This window comes from Macaca fascicularis, chromosome 12, assembly GCF_037993035.2.
Source record: "Macaca fascicularis isolate 582-1 chromosome 12, T2T-MFA8v1.1".
Classification (NCBI taxonomy): domain Eukaryota; kingdom Metazoa; phylum Chordata; class Mammalia; order Primates; family Cercopithecidae; genus Macaca; species Macaca fascicularis.
In genome coordinates this window covers 65513337-65536117 of record NC_088386.1, presented here as the reverse complement: position 1 = coordinate 65536117, position 22781 = coordinate 65513337, and the positions used below count along the sequence as shown (strand labels likewise).

Below are 22781 nucleotides of genomic sequence, written 5' to 3'. Positions count from 1 at the left end.
AGCTATACATACCTCTGATAGTTATGAAGAATGACTGAGAGGAAAAGGGACAGTAACCTAAAATAGAACTTTGGGTAATGCCTACTATTACTGGAAATAAAAAGATGCCACCAAAGAAATTAGCAAAAAACAAAAACAGTGCCTGAATAGAATCAAACCAAAAAGCACAATGTCTATGAAAATACATTAGTAGGTCAAAATGAAAAGAAGGTTTCAAAAGAAAAAAGTACCAGAGGCCATTAAGAATTGATATAAGGCCAGGCACCATAGTTCATGCCTGTAATCCCAGCACTTTGGGAGGCTGAGGTGGGCGGATCACCTGAGGTCAGGAGTTTGAGACCAAGCCTGACCAACATGGTGAAACCCCATGTCTACTAAAAATACAAAAAATTAGCCAGGCGTGGTGGCGGGCACCTGTAATCCTGGCTACTTGGAAGGCTAAGGCAGGAGAATCACTTGAACCCAGGAGGCGGAGGCTGCAGTTAGCTGAGATCACACCACTGCACTCCAGTCTGGGCAACGAGAGTGAAACTACGTCTCAAAAAAAAAAAAAGGAGGGAAAGGGAAGGAAAGGAAAGGAAGAAAAGGAAGAAGAAAAGAAAAGAAAAAGAAAAGAGTTGATATGGGATTACTTCGAGTTTTAGGGAGAAAAGAGAAGAGAAAACCATACAGAAAAAAAGAAATGTGTCTGTTCTTAAGGGCAAAGGAGAACACAGAGATACCTGACAAAGTACAGTGAAATAACTTGGTCTCGTGTTAAATGCCAAAGAAATACAATTTCATTAACCCTATCTCATACACAAAGATTTATTTATTTTTTTAATAAGTCTTGGTACAATCGACTTGAAAACCTCCAGGAAACCCTGATGCCAACACACATTATACAAGATTTTGCTAAGTCATCTTTTCTAGTTTTTAAAACAAACTTCAATGACAATCTTCAATGGTGATACAGTACCAATGGCATGAAAATAAAATAGGTGACCTCATTTTCATGGAGAGTACTATTTATTTGAAGTCTGACTTTAAAAATTACAGACACCAATGTCCCTTCTTTTCTTTAAGAAACTAAGATCACGGTTTATTTCCGAAAAGAGGAGGAAAAGTCACAGCTTTTTATATCCTATGTTGAATTAAAAATGTTATTGGTAATACATGGTTGATTCTATTATTCCAGTACCAAATTTTGACATTTTTAGTAAGATTTTAAAAGGATCTGTGTCCAAATTAAATGCTGTATTTAAATGTGATTATTGTTTCTCACTTATCTGTGAGATATGAAAAAATAAAGAACCTATTCTGAAAGAAGTCAGGCCCCAAAAAAGTACATATTGTGTGTAAATGGTTAAAGAACAAAAGCATGAAAAACTAATATACAGAGTCCCGAGTAATGACACTGGTTACTCTTGGAAGAAGCAGTGACAGAAAGAAACTACGAAGGGAGCTTATGGGATGCTAGTAATTTTTACTTCTCAATTTGGATGCTGGTTTCTCAATCGGGATTCGGTTATACAGTTACAATCTGTTTGTTAAAACTCAAAGAGCTCTAAAGTCCTGAAACATGCATTATGAGTATATTTCAATAAAAAGGTTTCTTTTAAAAACCCCTACTCTAAATGAGTAACTTGGTATATTCTGTAACAAGTATTATAATAAAGGTACTTAATGCACACATCAATATCTGCACATATTTTTCACACCAAAAAAAATCTAAATGATGTGTCATGCAAATTGATGCAATTAAGAGATTACAATGATTTACAATCTAGGTAAACTAAATGAATAAAAGATGCAAAACTGAGAGAGTAATAGTAAAAAATGACAAATCCAAGAGACTAACAACGAAAATAGTCTTGCTACCAAACAACCCTGGAATTCTTAAGTTCTACTTTCACTTTCAATTCAATTCAGATCAAAAGGGTTTCTGTATAAAATTCACACTTGCCCTTTTAGAACAGAAGTACTACTTAAATTACCATACTTGATATTATTACAATAAACACAAAAAAGATAACTAAAACAACAGTTAATTCATCTGTTTGGTTTTACATAAACAGAAAAGAATCTATCTGAATGAAGCAGTTGATTCTTCTGAATGCTATTTCACTTAGCCAAATGACCACAAGATGGCCCCAATTCTCCACTCCTCCCTGTATCCACGCTCTTGACAATGTGATATTGTAATTCCTCCCATCAAGACAGAGTTTATTTCCCCACTCCTTGAATATCACCTGGTCTTGACTTGTTTTAACGAAGAGAATGTGGAGGATGGGCACGGTGGCTCACACCTATAATCCCAACACTTTTGGGAGGCCAAGGCAGGTGGATTGCCAGGAGCTCAAGACCAGCCTGGACAACATGGCAAAACCCCATCTCTACTAAAAATACAAAAATTAGCTGGGTGTGGTGACGCACGCCTGTAATTCCAGCTACTCAGGAAGCTGAGGCAGGAGAATCACTTGAACTTGGGAGGCAGAGGCTGCAGTGAGCCAAGATCATGCCACCATACTACAGCCTGGGCGGCAGAATGAGTGAGACTTCATCTCAAAAAAAAAAAAAGGAGAGAGAATGTGGCAAAAACAACAATATGCCTTCCAAGACTAGGCCCCAGGTGATCTTGCATAGTTTGTCTCTCTTGCTCTTGCTCTCACTCTCTCTCAACTCCACCTTGCATAGTTTCTCTCTCCTGTTCTTACTCTCTCAACTCCACCACCTCCATAAAAGTCCAGGTGGGCTACCTTGCCAGGGGAGGACAGACCAAATGGAACACAGATAAGTTGTCTCACCAGCTCATGGCAGCCCCCTGTTAACTAATTAGCAGATCACAGACCCACAACTCAGCCCACGGGTCTGTGGGTGATGAGATCAGCTAAGCCTTCTCCAGAAAAGTTGGGTTCACAATAGAACCACTGAGTCTACTCATTGACTCACGAAAACTAACTAGAGGTTGTTGTTTTAAGTCACTAAATTTTGGGGGACAGCTAGTTACACAACAATTGCTAACTAATAATTCTACTGTATGTTAATTATAATACAGAAACTTTCAAAAGAATTGAAGTACTTTGCCTTACCAAGATGAGTCATGAAAACTAATATTTAAAGTGATAAAGGTATTTCCGTTCAGAAAATTTTCTAGTCTAAGGAATTTAAAAAATCATTTTCCAAAATGATTTTTATCTTTAATATCTACTTATTTTACAACCACTATTTTCAACATCATCAGAGTGAAAAGCCTCCACATTCACAAATATCACAGTTCTACTTCAAGAGTTTACACTGTTACCTAAAATTTCCTGTTCTAATATTTGTTAAAAATGCTTAAAGTCTATTTTAATATAAAATTAATCTTTAATTACAAAATATCCTTTGCCTTTATTCTTAACCTTTATATTTATAAATTAGATTAAACTAAAATAAGTATGTATAGAACAATCAAAATTCTTCCGGCTTCATGTTTTGCTTTCATGTTTGTGGGGTTTTGTGGCTGAATAGAAGGATGGGTAAATGATATAGGGATGATGTATTCGGTGCCCTCAAAATCATGTGAAATACGTTTTTATTTGAAAGAGGAATAAGCAACTGCAAAACACAAGTGCAAAGAGTAAGGTGTGGTTTGCAGCCCAGAGGCAGGCACAGAGAATTTTTATTGCATAAATCCAAAATTTTAAATTTTTAACACAATTTAATTTTTAAAAACAACTGAGAAGTACTTGCTACTAACCTAGCAGGTGAGCTACTATTCATAAATTAAGCACACTACTAGAGTTCACTGATTTCTGCTAAGAAGTCTGACTTCCCTCTGATAAGTGCCAATATTGCAAAACTCCTACTGCACAAAATCATTACTTTTGGTAAGGATGTACAGTATTACCTTCAGTCGGTCATCATTTTTATTATCTTTCTTGCTTTCCTCTTTTTTTAGTTGGTGTATAGAGAGAGTATTCGCATTCTTTTTTAAAAAATAATCTTCCCGTTTTAGAATAGTTTTAGACTTGCAGATACTAGAGTTTTGAAGATACTACAGAGAATTCCCACGTACCCCACACACAGTTTCACCTTAAACTTCACATTAGCATGGTATGACTGTTAGAATTAATGAATATATATTATTTATTTTTATTAATACAATATTGACAAATTAACTAAAGTTCAATTTTTTTCAGATTTCCTTCATTTTTATCCAACGTTCTTTTTCCATCCCAGGATGCCACATTACATTTAGTTGTTATGTTTCCTTAGGTTCTTCTTAGCATGACAGTTTCTCACACTTTCCTTGTTTCCTTGCTTTGATGACCTTGACAGTTTTGAGGAGTACTGTCCAGGTATTTGCATAACAGTCCTCAATTATGATTTGTCTGATGTTTTTCTCATGATTAGTCTAAGGTTATCGATTTTAGAGAGGAAGACCACAGAAGCATCATTCTCATCACATCATATCAAGGGTACAAAATATTAACATGAATTACCACTGCTAACGCTGACCTTGATCACCTTGTTAAGATGTTTCCCAAGTTCTCTACTGTAAAATTACTCTTTCCCCTCTTTCCACATAAAGAAGCCATTACATGCAGCTCACACTTAAGGAGTGGGGAGTTATATTCCACCTCCTTGAGGGTAAAGGCTCTACCTAAAATACTTGGTATTCTTCTGCATAGGAAACTTCTCTATGCTACCTTATTTATTTATTCATTCATTTATACTAGTATATACTGATTGATATTTCTTTTATACTCAGGGTTATAATGCTTTATACTTTATTTTGTTGCTCAAATTGTTCCAGCTTTGGCCACTGGAATCTCTCAGTTGGCTCCTGTGCACCTTGACATAGCCCCAGCCCATATCATCACTAGAGGGGGTGGGGGCTGTTTGTTTTTGAGTACCCCTCTACTTTCCGGCCCTATGAGATACACCAGATTCACCCTGCATGTTCCCTGCCCCAGTTCTTAAAAATCAACCATTTCTCCAAGGACCCTAGTTCCTCTTTTCAGCAAGGGAGGAGGGGACTGTATTAGAAACCAAGACCTGGGCAATGGGTGTGTATGTACCTGGGAAATATCTATGAATACATACTAATATAAATGAACGAATAAATAAACAAAGGAACACAGATAAAGTTTCCTAAGCAGAAGAATACCAAATATTTTATGTAGTGCCTTTACCCTCAAGGAGGTGGAATATAACTCCCCAACCCAGTTTCTACTGGAATGTCCTTGCTTCTAGGCCCTTTCAGCTGACAACACAAGGGACTACGTATCTGTACACTAACTCATGCATATGCATATGCCTATATTTATACATATATAATTCCATCTTTATCTAGAGCTGTCTAAACATGAGTTCATACTAATGTGTCTAACTCTAATCCATATTATCACATGAATCATTCACGCCTTCTCCTTTTATCTGTAACTTCTTACTCCAACAGTGAGAAATCCAGCTCTCATCATCTGCCATTCATTTACTTAATTGTTCAATCTCAGTATATACGTATAGTGGTTTCAGAATTGTTAACTCATGATGCCATGGAGAAACTTTTTCCACTGGTTACACACAGTTCCTTTTGCCTTTAGTCTTATAGACGCTATTTATTTCCAAAGTCCGGTAGCCAGCACCTTTCCCCCTACCCTTTTCAGAGTGGTTGTTTCATACATTTGTAATACAGTTAGATTCTCCGGTCATAGTCTGCATTCCATCCTGGGATCACCCCAACTCCTAAATGATTTTTTAAAATATACATACTTTAAAGATTCACTCTTTCTGCTATAAAGTTCTAAGGGTTTTAACAGCATTACGTATCCAACTTTACTGTATCACGCAGAATAATTTCAATGCTCTAAAAAAACTCCCATGTTTCATTTATTCACCTGTACCTCAACCCTGACAACTAGTGATCTATTTACTGTCTCTATAGTTTTGCATTTTCCATAATGTCATATAACTGGAAACACAGTATGTAACATTTTCAGATTGGCTACTTTCACTAAGTGGTATGTATTTAAGATTCACCCATGTCTTCATGTGGCTTAATAGTTCATTCCTTTTTATTGCTGGACAGTAATTCATTATATGGATGTGCCACAGTTTCTTTATCCATTCATCTATGGAAGGACATCTTAGCTGCTTCCAATTCTGAGCAATTATAAACAAAGCTGCTAGAAAAATAAATATGAAGGCCAGGCACGCCTGTAATTACAGGTGGCTCACGCCTGTAATCCCAGCACTTTGGGAGGCCGAGGCAGGCGATCACAAGGTCAGGAGATCGAGACCATCCTGGCGAACACGGTGAAACCCCGTCTCTACTAAAAATACCAAAAAAAATTAGCCGGGCGAGGTGGCGGGCGCCTGTAGTTCCAGCTACTCGGGAGGCTGAGGCAGGAGAATGCCGTGAACCCGGGAGGCGGAGCTTGCAGTAAGCTGAGATCCAGCCACTGCACTCCAGCCTGGGTGACAGAGCGAGACTCCACCTCAAAAAAAAAAAAAAGAAAAAAAGAAAAATCAGTATGAAGACTTTTTGTGTGGACATAAGTTTTTTAATCAGTTAAATGAATATTTAAGAGCACAAGTGATGGATCATATGGTCAGATTAAGCTTAGCTTCACAGGAAAATGCCAAACTTTTCCAAAGCAGCTGTACCATTTTGAATTCCAACCAGCAATGAATGAGAGTTCCCACTGCTCTGCATTCTCACAAAAAATTGGTAGCGTCAGATTTCTGAATTTAGCCATAGTCACGTAGTGGTATCTCACTGTTGTTTTACTCTGCACTTCCCTAATGATGAATGATGCTGAGCATCTTTTGACACACTTATTTGCCATTCTAGAATCTTCTTTGTAAGGTGTCTATTCAGATCTTTTGCTCATTTTAAAAGCTAGGTTATTTGTTTTCTTATTGTTGAATTATTTCTATCTTTTGAATACCAGTCCTTTATCAGATGTGTGTTTTGCAAATATCTCCTCTCAGTCTGCGGCACACCATTTCATTCTCTTAACAGTACAATACCTCCTGGGGAACTGATGCCCTGGCTGAGCTACAGAGCCTAGGCCTAGGCTGATACAACACCCCCCATCCCAGGAAAACAGAGCAGTGGCTGAGCTGAGACACTCCTCCATACAGGTCAAACAACTCTAGTAATTTGCTTCCCTGGAGCTAGACTAGCCCCTAGAGTCTGAGCTGCTGAGACACCCTTCTCTATGGGAAGTGGACTCCCTGCTGTGCTGCTCCATAACCCTCAAGGGCCCAAATGACATCTGTATTTGGCCATTCTGACATACTTGCTGACACTGCACCTGGGATCACAGAGTCTGGGATACTGCCAAGTCCCACCATCACAGTCTAGAGTCACCATTATACAGTGCTACATCCCCAGGGACCTGGCTGCCACTAAGCCCTACTGGCTCAGACTCCTGAATAGTGGCTATACCCCACATCCTGTGCTCAAACCTCAGGAGCACCCTTTCTTCCCCAGAGGCAAGATATGACCTGTTCCCCAGGGGTAAACAACCCAACTCCCTGAATCCAAGCTGCTAGAAGGTACCTCAGAATCACAGATCCTGTCTCTGTGGCAACCTAAATCTACCCCTACCACAGACAGCAAAATGGCATGCCAAAACCCAAGTGCCATAATAGGTTCATGAGACCCAGGCCCCACATTCCCTCCAAGCACCTGCACCTGGAACCCAGCACTGCTACTGGTACTCATAGGCCATGAAAGACATGACACCAAGAGGGATCCCGTTGGGTAAGTCTCCCCACTGTGGAGAAAATGAGAATAGGAGGAGCCCAAAAGGCCTTGCCACCAAGGACATTAACAGCTTGTGTCACCACTGCTGCTACCACAAACTTCTATAGCCTAGGCCATAGTTATTGCTGATATTGAACACCACCAGAGAAGCTGCATGGAAGTTATACCGCTATACTCACCCAGAAACAGAGTCACAACATCTTTCCTAGACAGCACACTAAGATTCAACTGCAGGTGAATCATTCTCTACAAAAGCCACTCTAGGAAGTTCAGAAGACAGAATTCCACAAGATGTATAGATATCAATGCAGTGATACAAGAAACATGAAAAAGCAAGGAAATATGACATGACAAAATGAACTGATGGCTAATACTAGGTGTCAATTTGACTGCATTGAGGGATGCCTAGATGGCTGGTGGAACATCGTTCCACATTCTGGGTGTGTCTGTGAGGGTTTTCCAGAGGAGAATGACATATGAGTCAGTGAATGAAAGAGGAAGAAATTAAGAGGGAATTTTTGTTGTTGTTGTTGTTTTGAGACAGGGTCTCACTCTGTCGTCCAAGCTGGAGTACAGTGGCATGATCTCTGCTCACTGCAACCTCCACCTCCTGGACTCAAGCAATCCTCCCACCTCAGCCTCTCAGGTAGCTGGACTACAGGCATGCACCACCACACCAGGCTAATTTTTGTATTTTGGTGTTTTGCCATGTTGTGCAGGCTGGTTCTGAACTTTCGGGCTAAAGCAATCCACCCGCTTGGCCTCCCAAAGTGCTGGAATTACAGGCATAAGCCACCATGCCCAGCCTTAAGAAGGAAATTTAAGTTTCTTGAAACAAACGAAAATAGAAACACAACATACCAAAACCTATAGGATACAGCAAAAGTAGAATTAAAAGGAAAGTTATAGCAATAAACACCTACATTGAAAAAGTAGAAATTTCAAATAAACAACCTAATGATGTATCTCAAGGAACCAGAAATGCAAAAATAAACCAAACCTAAAATTAGCAAGAGGAAGGAAATAATAAAGATCAGAGCCGAAATAAATAAAATTGAGAGTTAAAAAATGCAAAAGATCAATGAAATGAAAGGCTGGTTTTGTGAAAAGATAAAATTGACAAACCATTAGCTATACTAAGGAAAAATAAGAAAAGACTCAAAATAAAATCAGAAATGAAGAACACTACAAATGATGCCACAGAAATACAAAGGATCATTACGGAGTATTATGAACAACTATATGCCAACCAACTGGAAAACCTGAAAGAAATGGATAAATTCCTGGACACATACAACCTACCAAAATTGGACCAAGAAGAAATTAAAAATCTGAACAAATAAATAATGAGTAATGAGATTGAATCAGTAATAAAAAGTCTCCCATCAAAGAAAAGCCCAGGACCACATGACTTCACTGCTGATTTCTGCCAAAATATTAAAGAACCAATACCAATTCTTCTCAAACTCTTCCAGAAAAATGAAAAGAAGGGAATTATTCTGAACTCATTCTACAAGGCAAGCATTGCCATGATACAAAAACCAGACAAAGACATAACAAAAAGACTACAGGCCGATATCCCTGATGAACACAGATGCAAAAAATCCTTAACAAATACTAGAAAGCTAAAAGATCATTCACCATGATCAAATGGGATTTATTCCAAGGATTCAAGGATTGTTAAACATATGCAAATCAATAAATGTGATACATCACAGCAACAGAAGGAAGGACAAAAACTGTACAACCATCTCAACAGATGCAGAAAAAGCATTTAACAAAATTCAACATCCCTTCATGATAACCCCAACAAACTAGGTATAGATGGAGGTATGTCAACATAATAATGACTGTATATGACAAGTCCAGAGCTAACACTGGAAAATGTTAACATTGGAAAAAGCTGAAAGCTTTTCCTCTAAGAACTGGAACAAGACAAGGATGCCCACTCTCACCACTCTTTTCCAACACAGAACTGGAAGTCTTAGCCAGAGTATTTCGGCAAGAGAAATAATGGGCATCCAAATGGAAAAGGAGGAAATCAAATTGTCCCTATTTGCAAATGACCTGACTTTACATATAGAAAATCCTAAAAGCTTTGCCAAGAAACTTTTAGAACTGATAAGCAAATTCAGTAAAGCTGCAGGATACAAAATTAACATAGAAAAATCAGTAGTGTTTCTATACGTCAATAATAAACTAGCAGAAAAATAAATCAAGGAAAAAACTCATTTACAACAGCTACCAAAAAAAAAAAAAAACCTAGGAACAAGTTTAACCAAGGAAGTAAAAGCTCCTACAATGAAAACTATAAAACACTGATGAAAGAAATTGAAGACATCACCAAAGAACGGACAGACATCTCATGTCATGGATTGGAAGAATACTGTGAAAATGATCACACTACCAAAAGTGATCTAACAATGCAATCCTTATCAATACCAATGACATTCTTCACAGAGATAGAAAAAGAGATAGAAAAATTCACATAGTATGGAACCACAAAACATCCTGAATAGCCAAAGCAATCCTGAGCAAAAAAAAAGAAAAAAGAAAAAAGCTGGAGGCATCATACTTCCTGACATCAAAATATACTACAAAGCTATATTAATCAAAATAACATGGTACTGGCATAAAAAACAGACACAGGCTGGGCTCATGCCTGTAATCCTAACACTTTGGGACGCTGAGGCGGGCGGATCATGAGGTCAGCAGATCAAGACCATCCTGGCTAACACAGTGAAACTGCATCTCTACTAAAAATAAAAAAAAAAAATTAGCCAGGCATGGTGGCAGGCCCCTGTAGTCCCAGCTACTCAGGAGGCTGAGGCAGGAGAATGGCATGAACCCGGGAGGTGGAGCTTGCAGTGAGCCAAGATTGTGCCACTGCACTCCAGCCTAGGCAACGGAACAAGACTCCGTCTCAAAAAAGAAAAAAAAAAAAAAAAGACACAAAGACAAATGGAACAGAACAGAGAACACAGAAATAAATACACATATTTACAGCCAACTGATTTTCTTTTTTTTTTTTTTTTTTTTTTTGAGACGGAGTCTCACGCTGTTGCCCAGGCTGGAGTGCAGTGGCGCGATCTCGGCTCACTGCAAGCTCCGCCTCCCGGGTTCCCGCCATTCTCCTGCCTCAGCCTCCTGAGTAGCTGGGACTACAGGCGCCCGCCACCGCGCCCGGCTAATTTTTTGTATTTTTAGTAGAGACGGGGTTTCACTGTGGTCTCGATCTCCTGACCTTGTGATCCGCCCGCCTCGGCCTCCCAAAGTGCTGGGATTACAGGCTTGAGCCACCGCGCCCGGCCCAACTGATTTTCAACAAAGGTACCAAAAACATTCAGTGCTGGGGAAAAGACAGTCTCTTCAGTAAATGATGTTAGGAAAACTAAGTATCTATAAGCAGAAAAACGAAACTAGACCCTTATCTCTCAACATATACAAAAATCAAATCAAAATGGATTAAAGACTTTCTAATACCTCAAACTATGAGATTACTAGAAGAAAACACTGTGGAAATGCTTAAGGCATTGGTCTGAGTAAAGATTTTTGTGTGTACAACATCAAAAGTACAAGCAACAAAAGCAAAAATAGATAAATGGGGTTATATCAGCTAGAAAGCTTTTGTACAGCAAAGAAAATCAACAGAGTGAAGAGACAACCTACAGTATGAGAGAAAATATTTGCAAACTATCCATGCAACGAAGGATTAATAACTAGAATACAGAAGAAACGAACAATTTAATAGCAGAAAATAATCCAATTTGAAAATGGACAAATTATCTGACAAGTCATTTCTCAAAAAAGACATATAAATGGCCAACAGGCATATGAAAAAAAAAAAAAAGGTCAACATGATTAATCATATGGGCAATACAAATCAAAACCACAACGAGATATCATCCATCTCACCCCAGTTAAAATAGCTATTATCAAAAAGAAAACAATCACAGATGCTGGCAAGGATGTAGAGAAAGGGCATGCTTGTATACTACCGGAAGGAATGTAAATTAGTATAGCAACTATGAAAAACAGTATGGAGGTTCCTCAGAAAAGTAAAAATAGATCTACTAAATGACCCAGCAATCCAAGTGCTGGGTATATATTCAAAAGAAAAGAAATGAGTATATTGAAGAGCTAGCTGCGTGTCCATGTTTATTGTTATCACAATAGTGAAGATACCACCCTAAATTTCCATCAACAGATGAATAAAGAAAATGTGGTAGGTGGCTGTGTGTATAGAATGGAACATTATTTAGTCATAAAAAGAGTGAAATCCTGTCATTTACAGCAACAAGGATGGAATTGGAAGTCATTATGTTAAGTGAAATAAGGTAGGCACAGAAAGACAAATATCACTTTTTCTTACTCGTGTATGGGAATTTAAAAAGTGAATCCTGTGAACATAAAGAGCAAAATGATGGTTACCAGACTCTGGGAATGGTTGGGGAGGAGGAGATGAAGAGAGGTTGGTTAATGGGTACAAACATACAGTTATAGAAGGAATAGGGTTTGATAGTACAGTTGGGTAACGATAGTTAACAATAATTGATTATGTATTTAAAAATAACTAAAAGATTTGAAACGTTCCTAACACAAAGAAATGATAAATGTTTGAGGTGACAGACATCCTAATTACCCTGATTTGATCATTACACACTGTATTCATGTATCAAAATATCACATGTGCCTCATAAGTACATACAGTTATTATGTACAAATTTTTTTAATATTAAAATTTTTAAAAAGAATGAAGAATATCTCCACACACTGCATGGTAGGATCCCCTGGATATGACATTAAGTGAAAAAGCAAGGTAGGGAAAGTGTACATATATGTTACCTAAGAAAAGTATACACTTACCTAAGAAAGGGACTCTAGGAAAAATTAAATATTTTATATTTAAATATAATATACATAATTATATATATTTATATAAGAAGATATATTCATATCTCCAGCCCTACTTCTTATATAAATGGTAGCACACAAACATATATGTATTTGCTTATACTGTTAAAAGGATAAATCACAAATTAAGCTGTATTATTAAATAAAACAACTCCTTCCATCTATAACAATAAAAGTCAACCAAATCCTGCAATGTGGCAGCTCTCGGCTCAGACTCTCCTACTTTCCAAGGGAAATCTTAATGTATGCGGTCTGTGGACAGATGCTGTTCTTATCTACCCAGTAGCTATTGTCCTTTCTGATAATAACAGGCCTCAATTTTTGTTGACAAAAAATCACTCCTTCACCACCCTTTTCAATTCATATGATTTAGGTGGGACTGACTATACAACCAGGCAAGAGCGGTAGAGTCACAGCAAGGATTTTTGTTGTGTCTACTGGAAAAGCAGTGTTTTCAGTCTGTTTTATAAAATTAAAAAAATAAAACTTTTCCAGACACTCAGAATATCACTTCTATCCTGTGCCTGAAGCAATGAACCAACCATCAGGTCTATTAATTCTTATTTTGCAATTGATCTCATATCTATCCCTTCCTATGTATAGGCTACTAACTATGTGTGGGGGTGGGGGTGTGGGGGCGTGGGGGGAGCATACTCTCCTCGATTTGCTTTAAATATGAATAGTAAAGAGCATACAAAACTTGTTGATTAACAGCCCTTGTTCCACAATTACTACTGTATAACCTCAAATTTACTTAATCTCTCTTAGCCTAGGCATCTGTAACTGGGATAATACCTATCTCATGGATGTGTCAAGACAAAATGCAATATACATAACGTATTATCACAGTCCTGAGTACACAGTTAACATACAAAAATATGTTTCATCCTCATCATGCTCAACCCCCAAAATTCATACTCTTGGACCCAGACTAAAAATAGAGGAAAAATTTTACGTACACAGTGTTTATTATAGTTAAAATTAGGGAAAAAAACCCTACAGTCCACTTGTGGGTGAATGATTAAGCAAACTGTAGAATAAAAATGATGACAGCAATAGCCAACATTTATGTAATGCTTATTATGTACCATTCTATTCTAAGCATTTTAAATGTACTAGTACATTTGACCCTCCCAACCCTATGATGTAATCTAAAAATTCCTTTGTAACAATGTGAAAACTGAGGCAGAGAGAAGTTAAGTAAATTACTCCAGGCAATGGAGTGTGACTGAGATATAAACCCAGTCAGGCTCCAGAGTCCATGCTCGCAACCACTACACTACACTGTTTCCCCAAAGAAGTATACAGACTTTAATAGTTACAAGAAGCTTTCAATAATAATGTAGGGAAATTCTTACACTAAAATATCAGGTAAAAAGGCATGGCATAAAATTGTGCTATACAGTATAATCAGTAGTGTACATTATTTGGATAGTGGGACCAGGGATAAAATTGTTCCTTCTTGATGCTTTTCTGTACTGTATAAATTTTACAATTAAAATCTAATATGTCTAATAACAGAAAGTAATTCCCAAATAAATTCTTATTCTTTATTAAGTACTTGAACTCTCACTGGGAACGTAATTCTGTTGCATTTCAGCTATACCTATCTGACAAACCTGACAAACCTTACTGGATCAAGGTTATAATCTAACACCTTGACTCCTACACCTAGATGGCTAGTAAAACTAAATAAAGGTGGGGGAGAGGATAATGATCAAGAAAGAAGGATGAAAGGAAATGCAGAAGTAATACTGCCTCTTCATGTAGGAAACTTGATAACTACAGAAAGGCATTAAACAGACAGGCAAGAGTACTAATCACAGTAGAAATCTGTTGCATTCAGAGAGAAAAGTTTTTGTACTTAAACTACCTAATAATGTACTATATTTGATTAGAGGATTTATAATATACTGTATGTTATAAATTGGAAATATTTTGTATGTTAAGCTTCTACATTAGAATTTTTGTCATATACAAAGATATAGACACAATAAAAAGAAGCAACTACAGTAGTTTCCCCATATCTAGAATTTCACTTTCCATGGTTTCAGTTACTTGTGGTCAACCATGGTCAGAAAATATTAAACGGAAAATTTCAGAAATAAACAGTTAAACAATTTTAAACTATGCACCATTTTGAGCACCGTGATGAAATCTCATACTGTCCCATTTGGTCCTGTCCAGGATGTGAATCATCCCTTTGTCCAGAATATCCATCTCTGTTATCAGATCAACTGCTGTAATATCCCAATGACTGTGTTCCAGTAACCCTTATTTTACTTAATAATGGCCCCAAAGTATAAGAGCAGTGATGCTGGCATACCGTTGTAATTGTTCTATTTTATTATCGTGTTGCTAATCTCTTACTGTGCTTAATTTATAAACTTTATCATGTATAGGAAAAAACAGTATATATGGGGTTTGATACTACCCATGGTTAGTTTCAGCCATCCTCTGGGGGCCTTGGAACAGATCCCCGGTGATAAGGAGACACTACTATACAAATTATTTACGTTCTTACAACACAGATGTGAAATAAGACCAAAAAAAGGGGGAATTTGACAAATGAGGGAGAGGATGTAGCTAAGGTTAAATTGTATCAGTATGCTGCCAAGTATTAATAGTACTTCAGGTATAGGCCCTGCTTCGTGTGTTAATAATACTATAAGTACAAAATGTGACGTGTAAATAGTCATCAAAAGCAGAACAACACGTTTGCAAGTTTTATCTTGAGCAGTGGGTGAAAATGGGGTCTCAAATAGGCTTTTTGGGGTCAGATATCTTTGGAAAGAGACTGCTATAAATAAAGGGAATACAGAATCAGTGTGATCCGGAATCCTAGTGGTGTGGCCATGGCCAACATAAACAAATGAAATGCCCATAAATCTTTATTGCCTCACCTGTCACCACTGCAGCATGCAAGAACCGAGACTGGGAGAAAGTAGAGCTCATTATCCTGAAGACTTCTGTGAACTGCCTCTGTTTGCTAGCAATCATATTTGCCTGATCCCTCAATTGTTCTTCCTGTGCCCTGGCTACTGCCAAAAGAGGTCAAACCTTCCAAAAATTAGGACATGGAGTCAATAACTTTGCACTTATGACATTCAAATCTATGATCTTGACCATAACTGAGCTGTAAGCATTGTTTATCAATATTTATAGTCAGCTTTCATGACCAATGTCTCCCACTCTCCTCAGCAATTCCAAACTTCAGGTCACATTCTTTTTCACCCAGAAGAACTCACCTTTTACCTAACCCCTGAAAACTAAAGCAATCAAAGGTGATCTGCCTGAGCTTCCCATTTCCCTTAAAGCCAGTGGAACTTACCTCTATCTCCATCCATTCTTTCCTCCTTCCCTCCAGTTTCCTCAGAGGATAAGGTGACCATTCTCTTATTCAAGGCAATACCACCCAGTCTGCTCTGGGTACGTTGCTTAATTGATTCCTCAGAAAATTGTTTTTGTTTTGTCTCACTTGTGAGTGGGAAGTAGCAAATAAAAACAATTTCTTAAAGTATTAATTAAGCTTTTTTTCTTAGTTCTTAAAATTGCAAACATACTGACATGGATGAACTAAAACTATACATCAGACTAGTTACATCACCTCACAAAAACAGGACTGCTCCTAAGTAACTTCAGAGCTCAAAACTTGGACTATATACCTTTGGTGGGATGCAATGAGGACAAAATAATCTGGAAAAAATTTAAAATTTGCTATACTTTTTAAACATTTTTTAAAATTTAAGAAATTTTAAAGTTTTATTCAATAATTTCACTGTTTAACATAGTACTGAGTTTGATATTTTGAAGCCATTTTCTTTATTTTATGGGAAGGTAATTTTCTTAGGTATGATGTACTGTGATTGTGTAAGAGAAGACTCTCAATCCTAAGGCATGCATGTTAAAAATACTTTAGCAGTAAGGTCTGCAACTTACTTCATTTAACAGAGAGAAAGCAAGAGAACATATACAGAACAATGTTAACAAGGTGATGGTTATATTAGTATATGGGTGTTCACAAGACTATTTTGTCAGCTTTTCTCTACGTTTGGAATTTTTCATTAAAAAATAGCATTGTAAAACCTCATTTTGGTAAAAAGTACATTTATATGCATATGTTCTTAGAAAAAGTCTTGTAAGGATACAACCTAGGTTAGGAAATCTGGTAGTAAAAATATATTATTTCTTATTTTTTATTATTTGTGTTTTCTAAATTTTAATAAAAATTTAGTGCTTTTGTTATAATAAATTAACTTTATACACTGCAATAATGCATATTAAGTATTTAATTCAAGATTACAGGCTAAATATCTGCTTTTGTCCCTCATTCTTTTTAAAAACAATCCCACTGAAATAAAGATAGAAAAGAAATGAAGAAATATTCCCACAGAATATAGAAAAAGGATGAAGTGGTAGGTGAGAATTTCACCAGCAAATAGGAGATGTCAATAACATTTCTGAAAGACTGGAGAAGATAGAGGCATGATGACAGAGAAAAGATATGTGATATCAGAAAGTTAAAGAAAAGCAAGAATTGATCTATCCATTAGAATGTCAACTCTGCTCAGAATCAGCACATGAGGCAGAAGACAGGAGCCATAAGTATAAAATGACTCTGAAAACAGAATAATTATTTGAAGGACTGTATGTAGACTTCACTACATAGCACCCCAATTCCTTCCCCAACTCTGACTAAACAGAGCATTCAGGGGGCTTGGCATTTACCTCACAGAAAAAACAGATCATCCACAACAACAAAAACCAGCCTATTCTTATCCAAAGAAACTCAACAAGAAGCTTGGAGAAAACTGGGGCTTCTAATGTGAATGTTAGCATCTGGGCGCTCCAACCTAGAGTGATCAGCCCTTCTCCCATCCCTAATCCAAATCTGATAGTCAACACACCTTACCCATGTACACAGACTAGAGACAATTATTAGGATCAAACCTCTTTACACCTCAGTAAAATGAACCCACATGAGCTACCCAGACCACCTCTCCAGGACAATCAGGAATCATCAGGCAAATGAGGAAAACTAACAACATGAAAGACTAACATAAGTTTTTCAAGCAATTTAGAAGGATAAAGGATAATTTAGAGAGAGAAACAGATAAAGAAAAAAAAAGAAACACCCTAAACTCATTCAGAAAGATTTTTAGAGAAAATTCTATACAGATGGTAAGAACAAGATACTGGAGAGAGGAAATCTATATGTGTATAAAACAAAAACAACAAATGATATAAAAGATAAAACACATTACAAAATTAAAAGATCAGTCTTGGAGATCCAACATCCAATTACGAGTCCCAAAAAAGAATAAAATGTTAAGAAGGAAAGTATTGCTGTATAACAAAATACCCTCATGCTCAGTGGCTTAAAAAGAATTATCTCCAACAGTTTCTGAGGGCCAGGCATCTGGGAGCAGCTTAGTGGTATGGTTCTGGCTAAGGAGCTCTCCTGAAATTACTATCAAACCTGCAGTCATTTAAAGGCTTAACTGGCACCAGATGCAGTGGCTCACACCTGTAATCCTGGACTTTGGGAGGCCGAGGCAGAAGGATTGCTTTGAGGCCAGGAGTTTGAGGCCAGCCTGAACAATACAGAGAGACTTTGTCTCTTTAGTTAAAAAAAAAAAAAAAATTTTTTTTTTTAAGAAAAAAATAACAAAATTAAATAAAGGCTTAACTGGGACAGGAAGTTTCACAACCAAGCTCACTCACATGACTGCTGGGGAAAGAAGCCTCAGTTCCTCACTCACATGGGCCTCCACAGGGATACTCATGCCATGGCAGCTGGCTTCCACCAGAATGAGTAATCCGAGAGAGAGAGAAAGTAACAAAGACAGAAGCCGTAATGTCTTTCATTACCTAATATGAGAAATGATATACCTTCACTTCTGCCATATTCTATAGGTCATGCACATCAATGTAGGAGAAGACTACACAGGGCATCAGGACCAGGAGATAGAGATCATTCAGAAGAACCATCTTGGAGGATGACTATACCAGTTATCAAAAAAAAAAAAAAATCATGGGAAAAAAAATCTCATAGTTTCAGAGATATGAATCTTCAGACTGAAAAGGCTCATTAAGCACTAAGGAGGATGGGAAAAAAACTCTTAGATACAAATGATAAAACTTCAGATCTCTAAGGATCAGATAATCACAAATTTGTCACAGGAAAGGAAAAAATGCTCACCTACAAAGGTGTAAGAATTAGATTACCACCAGACTTTTTATCAAATGAATGGTAGAAGACAAAGAGGCAATGCCTTCAGTTGTAAATTTGTGACAGAATATGTTTATCAACCTGGAATTCTACATCCATCTAAATGAACAATCAAGTGTGAGAGTAGACTAAAGTCCCTTCCAGAAATAATCAGGTGGTTGAGCTACCAAACGTCATTATTAAGATTTGAGCTAGGCACAGTGGTGCATGACTATAGTCCCAGATACTAGGTAGGCTGAGGTGGGAGAATCGCTTGAGCTCAGTAGTTCAAATCCAGCCTGGGTAAGATAGCAATGCCTTATCTCTTAAAGAAGAAAAAAATTAAAAAAAAAAAAAAAAAAAAAAAAATATATATATATATATACACACACACACTTGAATTGGCACCCCAATAAAACAAGATTTCAAAAAGAGATGACATTAATATGCAAGAAACTCTATTATCAATCCCAAAAGGGGAAAATCCTCAGGTAATGGCTGTAGGGCATGCCTGAAGAACAAATGGACCAGATTGGAAAAGAATTCCATGCAAAAGACAGTATGATTGAGTAGGAAGAATAACAGAGATATCATAAAGGCACACTGGTTCTTGCTACAATAAAATTTTAAAAATAAAATTTAAAAAGACAGTTCGGGAACTTCAGGGAAAACAAAAGGCAACATAACAAAGTCATGGTTCATATAGAAACAAATAAAAGGTCGTATGGGTTTAGCAATCAAGGGACTGGAAGAAAAGAGCTATGTACTAAAGATAGTCTCTTTGAAGGGGTCCAGGAGTTGGGCCACCAGACTCAAAAATAGTCAATGGTTCTAGCCTTGTACTCAATAGCATTTAAAAAGTCATACTAATACAAACTCTTCATTGTTTTTAAGAGTCAACCTTCACATGGAAGACATTAATGTGACTGCAAAACAGAATGTCAGCAACCTTGACAATTTAAAAGTTAAAAAGTATCTGAAAAAACGCAGGAGGTAGAAGAGGAAAGGAAGGATGGGGTGCTTATTAGTTCATTTTATATGAAGCAGTATCAAGATACTGACTACTGCAGATAGAACAATACATAAATATTATAATTATATTAAACATGTAAAAAAACAAAAATAAAATTATCAATTTTTGGAAAGAAGAGAGAAAGGGAAAGTAGTGTCAATAAACTAAACCCTCTTCTTTCATATGATAAAGTCAACTGATGCTAGGTAAATTTCATAAACAGAATTTCAGTACAGGTTAAGTATCCCTTATCTGAAATGCTTGGGACCATTAGTGTTTCAGATTTCAGATTTTTTTCAGACTTCAGAATATTTACATAGACATAATGAGATATCTTGGGGATGGGACCCAAGTCTAAACACAAAATTCATTTATGTTTCATATACACTTTATACATACAGGCTATGGTGATTTTACACAACCTTTTTTTTTTTTTTTTTTTTTGCTCTTGTCACCCAGGCTGCAGTGCAATGGCACTATCTCGGCTCACTGAAACCTGTCTCCTGGTTCAAGCAATTCTCCTGCCTCAGCCTCCCATGTAGCTGGGATTACAGGTATGCACCACCACGCCCAGCTAATTTTTTTGTATTTTTAGTAGAGATGGGTTTCACCATGTTGGTCAGGCTGGTCTCAAACTCCTGACCTCAAGTGATCTACCCACCTCGGCCTCCCAAAGTGCTGGGATTACAGATATGAACGACCGCACCCAGGCTTATGCAACATTTTACATAATTTTGTAAATGAAATATAGTTTTGACTGCAACCCATCACAAGAGGTCAAGTGTGAAACTTTCCACTTGTGGCATCATGCCACGGCTATATGCCAATCAACTGGAAAACCTAAAAGAAATGGATAAATTGGCATTTGGGCTTTCAGACCTGTAACAATGGCCTCTTGGGGGTTTTTGGCCTTCAGCCTCAGATCGGGTGCTGTACTTTCAGCTTCTCCAGTTTTGAGGGTTTTAGACTTGGAATGAACCATGGTACTAGCTTTTCTCATCCCCCAGCTTGCAGATGGCCGATCATGGGATGTCACCTTTGTAATTATGTAAGCCAATTCTCCCTAGTAAACTCCCTTTCATATATACATATCCTACCATTTCTGTCCCTCTGGAAAAACCTAATAGAGATTTTGAACTTCATAGCTCTCTAGTAACAGACCCAAATGAAAAGGAAATCAACAAGTTGCCAGAAAAGAAATACAAAAGGTGAATCTTAAGTCAAAAACTTTCCACATGTGGCATCATGCCACCAGTGGAAAGTCAAAGCTCAGAAAGTTTTGGATTTTGGCACATTTTAGATTTCAGATTTTCAGATTAGGGGTGCTCAATCTGTATTCTTTCTGTCAAAGTTATATCTTGAATATTAACTATACTTGATGGTTTAGAACCCATTAGGCTAAATTTGAATTGATCTCTACAAATTTCTTCAGGAAGTTGGTTATGTGTTTAGGTGCACAAAAATGCATGAAAATGTACATGCATGCTCGAATGCATATATATGTGTGTATTTTAACTAAATGCATGACTTTATTTTCTTTCTGCATTTTCTAAAAATTAAAGAAAAAATTTGCTGGAATGCAAGAAATAGTCAGGGAAGGGAATATCCCGGTTAACTAAAGACTGACACTAAGATTTAATCTATTTCTCCAACGTGTGTAAAAGGCTACTATCATACAGAAACATGGTATCCTCTCTCACTGTATAAATTCTAATGCTAATCTTAATGGAAATGAGAAGTTCACCTGATTTTAAGAAATAATGAAGGGGTACCAGAAAGAGGCACTAGAAGCATCTGAAACTATTTGAAGGATTTTAAGATAATTTCAAAGAAAAAGATCAAGATAAGTAAATATATATTGATGGATCTCACAAATCTAAGAGACCATTTAACAGAAGAGAACAAAAGGAGCATACTACATTGCTACCATCAGGAAGAACTTCCTAACAATTATAGCTACTAACAACAGAATGGACTGTCTATAATAAAAGTCTGATCTTCCATCACTATATTACTTAAATAAAGACCAAATAAACACTAGAAATAATAAGTCTGTAATGTTTTAAATTAGTAAAAGATTGGACTACATCATCCCTAAAGTAGTAAGTATAATTATGAGAGTTCTAAACTAATAACTTTGACTTACCAACATCCATTGCAGTTTCCATAAAGCTTTTCTGTCGTGAAGCAAACTCTGCAAGCAATTTCTGCTGCCTCTCTCTAGCCTTCTGTCGCCTAGATTAAACAGAAATAAAGTTTTAAGTATCAGATGTCCTTAAGACCTAGCTACTATATTTCAAGAGTATATAATGTATGCAAATGTATATATGTATGTCTTTAGGTGCACAAAAATGCATGAAAATGTACATGCATGCTTGAATGCTATATATGTGTGTATTTTAACTAAATGCATGACTTTATTTTCTTTCCACATTTTCTAAAAATTAAAGAAAAAATTTGCTGGAATGCAAGAAATAGTCAAGGAAGGGAATATCCTGGTTAACCCCTGGCACACAGTTGAGAACAATCCATTTTTTGTATTATGTATTAAACTTCTTCTAATATTTGATTGTCCTTAAAAGGATTCTAATTTTAAAAGGTTACAAACTCACTGGTTTAATGAAAATAAAAGCCAAGATGTACTTTAAAATGTGAAATAATAATTAAGGTAGATAGAATATTTGGATTTCCAACAACACAAGTTCCTAAGTATATGTCAGAAGGCAGCAAGCACAAGAATAGTCTTTTTTAGCAAGAGACTAACAATTTAACCCCAGGCACAAATAACAGTAAACTGATTGCTAGAAGAAGCTATGATGTTTAGATATAAACAAAGCCTAAAAGATAAGAACAGTCATATTTACTGTTACCCTAAGAACAGGTCTCTCCTAACAGAGAATGAA

The 22781-nt window shown here is 36.8% G+C and overlaps 1 protein-coding gene across 9 annotated transcripts in view; it reads right to left on the bottom strand.

Moving 5' to 3' along the window:
• The window catches only part of UBR3 (ubiquitin protein ligase E3 component n-recognin 3), a 268922-nt gene that overhangs the window by 110510 nt on the left and 135631 nt on the right, over positions 1 to 22781 (bottom strand). For all 9 annotated transcript variants that reach the window (XR_012421203.1, XM_005573426.4, XM_005573427.4 and 6 more), the window contains one exon: positions 22025 to 22113. Coding sequence is in view for 8 of the 9 variants with exons in the window: in XM_005573426.4 (XP_005573483.1) it covers positions 22025 to 22113 (89 nt within the window). In the remaining variant the exon portion in view is untranslated. The remainder of the gene's footprint in view (positions 1 to 22024; positions 22114 to 22781) is intronic.